Here is an 8,734-nt window from a genome sequence, read left to right as displayed (position 1 = left end):
AACATGTTTTCCCATATTCCATGTTTTAGTTTCCACGACACTGTCATATTATCGTCAGATCTGAGATCATTTAGCATCACAGTTTCAAAGGCCTGTTTGGTTTCCCAATAGCAAGTCACTGACTTTGCCTTGTTTAAACAATGGTAAATCAAGTAGCCAAAAAAATGCCATGCATATTCAGGACGACCAATGAGCTGCTCATTTTTCTAGTTTTGGAATTTGAAATGTTGGTCCTTTTTTCTGGAACATTCTCTACAAGTTGGCATTCTTATAACTCAACTATTCACCCTTGTCTTTATATATTAGACTGTTGAATAAAAGTATGTCGTAATATATGTGTGTCGGAATAACAGGGTTGTCTTGATACACATATCTAAAGTCCAGACTTGAAATATGTATTTGAACGTGAAACATATTTTATTTATTCTTCGGCACGAACAAGATTTTCTATCTAAAATAACCTCTTTAAAATGGTTTAGTTTATTAAAATATGCTTATCAATTTTATGGCTCTCCGCTTGCTGATATAAATGGTAATCACAAACGTATAAATACTAAGGAAAAGTCGAAATTTTGAGTTTAAAAAAAGTCGAAATTTGGATTTTAAAAGAAATCAAAATTTCGAGTTCAGAAAAAGTCGAAATTTCGAGTTTTAAAAAAGTCGAAATTTTCAGTTTAAAGTCGAAATTTCGACTTTTCAAAAATTCGAAAATCAAAATTTCAAGATAATAAAAGTTAAAATTTCGTGATAAAGTCGAAATTTTAAGATTTGAAATGTCAAAATTTAGACTTTGAAAAGTTCACTGCCAACTTTATATTTTCTATGTCCCTTATACGCTTCCGTACAAATCACAAAAACTGCATTTGCGTACGTTATAATTATAAATATTAAATTTGACAAATGGCCAGGATATTAACCAGAATATTTGTCACGATTCAAATGGACAAACAAATCGGTAAACCGCATAATGTCCTCGACTGACGACAACGAACGTGACATTTACTGCGTTTTATAAAACATTTATAAAACTCAAAATTTCTACTTTTTTAAAACTCGAAATTCGACTTATTTTAAACTCAAAATTTCTACTTTTTTTAAACTCAAAATTTCTACTTTTTTAAACTCGATATTTCGACTTTGAATTCAAAATTTCATCTCTTAAAATCTCGAAATTCTTATTGTAAAGTTAAAATATGGACTATTGAAATCTCGAAATTTTGACTTTTCTAAGTACTTTTAAAACTTTGATGTTAATATTCAAACACAGTTGTTACAATTTTAGAAGGATTAAACATGGACGCCAATTATTAAAGCGTCATCCACACATTTTGGCAATTTATATTCAGAAATTGGTTTTGTTATTAAATTAAGATATAGATTAACATTTAATATTGAAGAGTTTCATTCGGAAAGAACATGCATGTTGACAGAAAAAAAACATGTTTTCCCATATTCCATGTTTTAGTTTCCACGACACTGTCATATTATCGTCAGATCTGAGATCATTTAGCATCACAGTTTCAAAGGCCTGTTTGGTTTCCCAATAGCAAGTCACTGACTTTGCCTTGTTTAAACAATGGTAAATCAAGTAGCCAAAAAATGCCATGCATATTCAGGACGACCAATGAGCTGCTCAGTTTTCTAGTTTTGGAATTTGAAATGTTGGTTCTTTTTTCTGGAACATTCTCTACAAGTTGGCATTCTTATAACTCAACTATTCACCCTTGTCTTTATATATTAGACTGTTGAATAAAAGTATGTCGTAATATATGTGTGTCGGAATAACAGGGTTGTCTTGATACACATATCTAAAGTCCAGACTTGAAATATGTATTTGAACGTGAAACATATTTTATTTATTCTTCGGCACGAACAAGATTTTCTATCTAAAATAACCTCTTTAAAATGGGTTTAGTTTATTAAAATATGCTTATCAATTTTATGGCTCTCCGCTTGCTGATATAAATGGTAATCACAAACGTATAAATACTAAGGAAAAGTCGAAATTTCGAGTTTTAAAAAAGTCGAAATTTTCAGTTTAAAGTCGAAAGTTCGACTTTTCAAAAAGTCGAAATTTCAAGATTTTCGAAAGTCAAAATTTCAAGATAATAAAAGTTAAACTTTCGTGATAAAGTCGAAATTTTAAGATTTGAAATGTCAAAATTTAGACTTTGAAAAGTTCACTGCCAACTTTATTTTTTCTATGTCCCTGATACGCTTCCGTACAAATCACAAAAACTGCATTTGCGTACGTTATAATTATAAATATTAAATTTGACAAATGGCCAGGATATTAACCAGAATATTTGTCACGATTCAAATGGACAAACAAATCGGTAAACCGCATAATGTCCTCGACTGACGACAACGAACGTGACATTTACTGCGTTTTATAAAACATATATACAACATATTTTTATAAACTATTTATAAGTAAAAATTGTTAATCTAGATTGCGCATTTCAGTAAAAATATTGTATTATTTTGTTGGAAACTTGTTCTATTTACATACAATTTGCATTTAATGTATATATGTAATATAACTGTGTCTGCAGTCTGATATTTCAGTATCATACCACATCTACACGGGACTGAAATAATGGCTTCGTTAGTAGATATTCCTATTGACTATCAACAAAGTGTAATTGAATTTTCGACATCTTTGTATCAAGGATTAAACAAGCAAGAGAGTTTATGTATGTCACCGTATAGTATCACAGCGGCGTTTCTACTGTTGATGGTCGGAGCAAGCGGACGATCAAAACAACAAATTTCATCTGCTCTTTTTCAAAATAGTATATTTTCAGAGGAAGAAAAGTTGAGATATCACAAGTCACTTAATAGCTACATAATTCATCAAGCTGGTGTAAATGTAAGTTTGGCTAGTGCAAATAGGCTTTTTGTAAACAACCAATTCACAGTATTGCAGAATGTCCGAGAAAAAGCCAAACAATACTTCGGAGCTGATATCAGTTTAAAAGATTTTTCAACACCCAAGGCATCTGCACTGATGATGAATAGATGGGTGTCAAAACAGACAAACGGCAAAATAAAGGATTTGATCAAGGAGAAATGGATAGATTCAAATATGGTAATGTTCATTATAAATGCCATATATTTTAAAGCAACATGGGAGAAACAATTTTCACCGAAAAACACAAGAAAAGGAAAGTTTTACCTCCCTTTCAAAAAAACAATTGAAGTTGACATGATGAACATACGAACAGCTGTTCCATATTTTAAAGGACGAGACTTCTCCGCGATAGCGTTACCATTCAGGGGAGGAAACTTCGATATGGTCTTCATTTTACCAGATGAAAAAGTAGGACTCCAGAATATTGAAACTAAAATTACACCAAAATTCCTTAAAACGATTTCCTCTGGATTTAAAAGAAGATTCAGTAGTATCACCATTCCTAAGTTTAAATTACAGTCTGAGTTTGATCTAAAAGTAGAATTACCAAAACTTGGAGTTACAGACATTTTTGACGATGTAAAGGCTAACTTCACGAATCTTATTGTTGAGAGAACACCCAATTTATTCGTCAAGGTTGCTGTTCATAAAGCCGTCTTTAACTTGAACGAAGCAGGAGTGGAGGGAGCAGCTGGCACAGTCTTTGGAATAGGTTTCAAAAGTGGCGGAGGCTTAGAATTTACAGCCAATAGACCATTTTTGTTTTACGTAAGAGATGTCAAATCTGGTCTCATTTTGTTCATTGGTCGATTTCATCCACAAGTCAACGCTGGATAATTAGCAGCAACAAAAAAATTAATATTTTATAATTAACTGTACATTATCAAATTCATTTGCAGAATAAATATTCACTGTATAAATTTGGTATTAAAGCTTTTTTTAAAAGCCTCACATTCATTTTAAAATAAGGACGTATTTAGTTATTCAAATCTGCTAACATGAGAGATATGGTAAATGATTTTCTTCCGGTACCTTGTTCGTACCGTTATTTACGATGCCTGCCTATTTTTGGGTTTATTCTAATTTTCATTCAAAATCAAATCTTTTGAATGAAGGGCAACTAGAATTTTTTTCAAAACCATATGAAGAATTGGTGTCTTGTTAAATTCACCAAGACTGTTTATTCATACTCGCTTTAATATGCTGGTATTAAAGTTAGCAAGGGAAATGTTGCTTCGTCATATTTCAGTGACATTTATGTATGCTTTTAAAATGCACTTAAAAATAATGTTGTATTCAACCGTTTTGATGTTTATCCTTCCATAAAAACTGCTCAGCAAAACCGATGTACATATCTGCCTACGTCTAAAGAGACTCAAGTCTTTATAGAATAAATTAGTCTGCTAAAAATACATGTTTGCTTCAAAAATTTAAGTACTTCCATTAAAACTTCAATATTTAAAAGTTTGTAAATTGCCATAGCCTTATTATATATGTCATAAATTTCCACTCTTTAAATTCGTATTCTATTTTGCCCTCTTACTGGTTTAGCATCACTGATATTATAGGTTGTATGGTTCGCTACTGACCCCCTACGGATCCATAGAGGGCTAGTCAAATCCTATGGATTTTATTCACACTCTATGGATCCGTAGGAGGTCAGTAGTTAACCGTATAACGAATTTATCGCATGCTGTGCTTTTCTGCTGCGGTTTGTTAACAATAAACAATGTAACACAACAACATTAACAGATGACGTCACCATTAACGCATCATGAACCCCATAGGTCTCATAGGGGGTCGCCACATGACGACGTTAAACCGATCACAACGTGATAATTTCCCCGCGGTGCGATAAATACTCTTATGTAGATGAAAACGCGCGTCTTTCTTCTCAAATGTTAAGGTAAGTATCTTTGATGAGTTCGACTACCCTTTGCAAAACTTTATTTATTCATCACACTATTGGAGAAGTTGTCAGACCAAGACATGTTCACAAGCCCAAGCTTAAGATATCAATGTTTTCTTCAAACCAGAGCTAGAAAACATGTAACGGGAAGATAATTCGATATAATATAATATTGAAATTTTTCTAATTAGATACAAGAAGCTGAGGTATGAGTGCCAATGAGACAACTCGTCGAAAGCGAGAAAAGCAATCGAGTTGAGATGACCAATTATAATCTATAAATACATGTAGGTAATCTGTTTATCGCTATTTTACCTATGATGATGTTGTCTATTTCATTTCAATTTCTTTACCAACGGCTTTTACGCCACGTGCCTTCTTAGTTTCTAGCGATAATTGTCCATCTCAAGCGAGTAGCATGATATGAAAAAATATCACAAAAAAAGATCGAAGGAAAAATGAACAAAATAGCGATAAGTAGTATATATATCACATTCTAGTTATGGCTAAAAAATCAATTATATTGACGGATTATTATGTAAACAACAACTTCTCATGAATTATTAAAAAATTGATAACAATACTCACCCTATGAACTCCGCACAGAACCTTTAGGATATAAATATGCTGTAAAATCAGATACCATGATGAAAAAAGAGGAGCGAGAAATACCAGAGGGACATTCAAACTCATAGATCAAAAATAAATTAACAACCCCATGGGTAAAAAAAACAGACAGACAAATAATAGTACACAAGACTCAACACTGAAAACTTAAAGACTAAGCAACACGAATCCCACAAATAACTGGGGGTGATCTCGGTTGCTCAGGAATCGTAAGCAGATCCTGCTCTACTTCTAGAACCTGAAAATACACACCAGATTAATAGTTTAATTCGGTAAGTTACATTCGCGAAATGGGAACAGCATGGTAGTTACTACATAAGGAACATATCCGATATCATTTGTGAAACGTATATTCCATAACGGTCAACCAACTCGTTACGGCGTCCGTAAAACTTACTAAGGCATAATTCCAACTTTGCCATTTGGAATTCTTGGTTTAATTGCTTCCTTGTGAGCAGCAACCCTCTATCAAGAAAATCATAATAGGAAATACAAGCGCGGGAATATTGTATCAATTGGGAGATATAAAATCTGTATGCAGGCGCTGCTAGTATATTGCTACATAGAAATGGAAAGGTAACAATTCGAAAGAATAAATCATATCTTTTGTCGTAAAGAATTGTTTTCAACAGACACTCAATGTCGATTTCTAGATGTAAGTCAAGATATGAGACCGACGTTACTGAATCTGTTGTATCTTTTATCTCTAGTTCGATGGGATAGTCACCAAATTTTGAATTATTAAGTGAAAGAATAACTGTAAGCACAGAGTGAATATTGGATATGTGGACGACGGAATTAAAGTCAAGATATGAGACAGACTTAACTGTGTCTGTTGTATCTTTTAGCTCTAGTTCGCTGTATGTTTCACAAGACGTCTTACTTGAATCATTCTTGATTGGTCTACAATCTTTCTTTTGTTTTAATAACTCAGTCACTTTCTTAAAAAATTCAAATTACAGAATCTTTTGTAAAACATTTATAATTCAAACATATTACACATCAGTAAAAACAATACGCAAATTTGCATAATTGCAACGTCTGATTATTACTTTTTCAATGAACGATCAGGAAATAAATCGGAATATTTTTCCATTTGTTAAATGCAAATACCCTAATTATGTTTACTTAAGTGTACTATTTTTCCGCATATAAGCCAATGCCGACCACATGACATGTTCTATTCGTATCAAATACACAGCAGTAATAAGATAACTGTTGGTTAAGCTAAGAAGTTTAGTCTAATTGTCTATTTGAGCATAAACCAAATATAAGTTATTAAAACCTACTGTATAATCGCATACGATTTGCATTTGTTTGCAAATACTTTATAAAGTGTTGGTTGCAGTTCGATTTATGTCAGTGTAGCATCTTCTACTAAACTGAACTGGGTGATGGCTATGATGGCGGGAATTTCTTTCAAAAAAAAAAGCGATACTAGTATTCTGTTGTAGGAAAGTCATAAATTGAATGAGAGAAAACAGATCATCAATGATCTTCAACTTGGTACTTTACTTACACAACAATTACCAAAACTTGGAGTGAAAGATATTTTTAACCACTTAGCTAATTTTTCAAATCTTATTATTGAGAAGATAGCTGTATTCGTCAAAATTGCTGTTCATAAATGTGTCTTCAACGTAAACGAAGTAGGCGCAGAGGGGCGGCTGGTATAGTTTTTGGAATTTTTTGTGAAAAGTGCTTAAAAAAATGGTGGTTTCAGATAATTAGGTGGTTATTTGAACTCGCAAATAATATGACTTTATTAATAAAGGAACTATAATTTTGATAGTTTAAAGGGGCACTAGCTGTCAAATTCATGTTCACCGATTTGACTCAAATTCTCATATTTGATTTATAACAATGTAAAAAATTTATCCAAAATATTTAAGTCTTTTAAAAACAAACAGTTAACAGGTCATGAGCTCGATAAAATGTAGCTTCATATCGTGTGTTTTTTAAGTATAGACGCAATCTAATTAACTATCGAGTTGACCTCACGCACACCTACGATGATCATTTTTAGCGATATAAACATAAATATAGATATAATAGATTAAGCAACTCGTGCAATTAGATTTTTCTTGGTCGGTTATACTTCAGCGCGGTTATTAAATTTCATATTATAGATTATACATTTATGTTTATCATCGTTTTTTTTGCCTGTATAAAAATGTTTTATTATGGATCGAATCAGTCAATCAATTGTCTTACCTTTGATTCACTTTGAATTTTGACATTATTTTCCTGTAAATAACTTTACACGGACAATTCATTGGTTATTCATCTCTAGACATTGAAGTTCGCATGAATACAGATTCAATGAAGTCGAATTATTCACTTTCAAGTGAATAATTCGACGTCAATGTTTCTTAGCTTGTTTTAACAAAATTGAACCAAACTGGCTGCTTAAAGCGAATAAGTATTTCAGTATTTCACTGCCATTAATGATTAAAAAAAAATCATACTTAAGATTTTTTGTATATCTCGTAGCTAGTGGCCCTTTAAATAGTACAGCATTGGATAGTTAAAAAAGAACAAACACTCTCTGTATTCTTTTTAACGAATCATCTCACATTCAATGAATCTATATTATAAAACATATGTAATATACATTATACGTAGGAATAGACGTAAGTCGTATAAGTGACCGAAAAATATAACATATTAGTAAAACAATAGTTAAATATCTTCTTTTAAAGGGCATACGATACAGTTTCGATTTCACGAAAAAATATCTTTACGACAATTAGCAAACAAGCTTTATTTCACATAAACAATTGAAATAATGCATAAAAAGTATACTTCATGAACTACTTTAAGAGATAACTGAAAAGGGGTAAACATTTTAGTCATTTACTCAAAAGTGTTTTACATTCATATTCTTTGGATAGACACGCCTTACTTTTTTTTTTATTCAGCAGATAAAAACAAGCGGATCATTGTGAAAACTAAATGAAAAACTTCTTTACATAAATATGCTTTTAGTATGTCCAACAATTCTTTGGAAATATTTGATAAATTAACATAGTTTCAGGATTTTAGGGAACACGTCATTTTTTGGCAGTATATTTATCAAATGAAAAAACAAACATCGTAGACTTTGCTAATACAGCTGGAAAAAATCATCGTCATTCACAACTCATGCTATTTAAAAAAAAAGTCATTGTGTAGACGTTTTCAAGTTAAACCAGTTTAAATCATAAAAAAAAAATACAGTCACAGTTTGACGTCGAAAAAATAACAAATTGACGTTATCAACGTCATAGCCTCCACTGGAATTG

General features: G+C 31.8%; 1 protein-coding gene across 1 annotated transcript; it reads left to right on the top strand.

Moving 5' to 3' along the window:
• The first annotated feature begins 2,434 nt into the window (after positions 1-2,434).
• Positions 2,435-3,862, top strand: LOC143080524 (antithrombin-III-like). Its single transcript, XM_076256399.1, has one exon. The coding sequence runs from the start codon at positions 2,600-2,602 to the stop codon at positions 3,749-3,751; it is 1,152 nt and encodes a 383-aa protein (XP_076112514.1). The 5' UTR covers positions 2,435-2,599; the 3' UTR covers positions 3,752-3,862.
• Positions 3,863-8,734: the final 4,872 nt, after the last annotated feature.

This window comes from Mytilus galloprovincialis, chromosome 6 (assembly GCF_965363235.1).
Source record: "Mytilus galloprovincialis chromosome 6, xbMytGall1.hap1.1, whole genome shotgun sequence".
In the NCBI taxonomy this organism is placed as follows: domain Eukaryota; kingdom Metazoa; phylum Mollusca; class Bivalvia; order Mytilida; family Mytilidae; genus Mytilus; species Mytilus galloprovincialis.
This window is presented reverse-complemented; position numbering and strand designations above follow the sequence as displayed.

What these genes read in the sequence shown, in the direction of transcription:
- LOC143080524 (XM_076256399.1), top strand. Translation starts at nt 2,600, where the DNA reads ATGGCTTCGTTAGTAGATATTCCTATTGACTATCAACAAAGTGTAATT.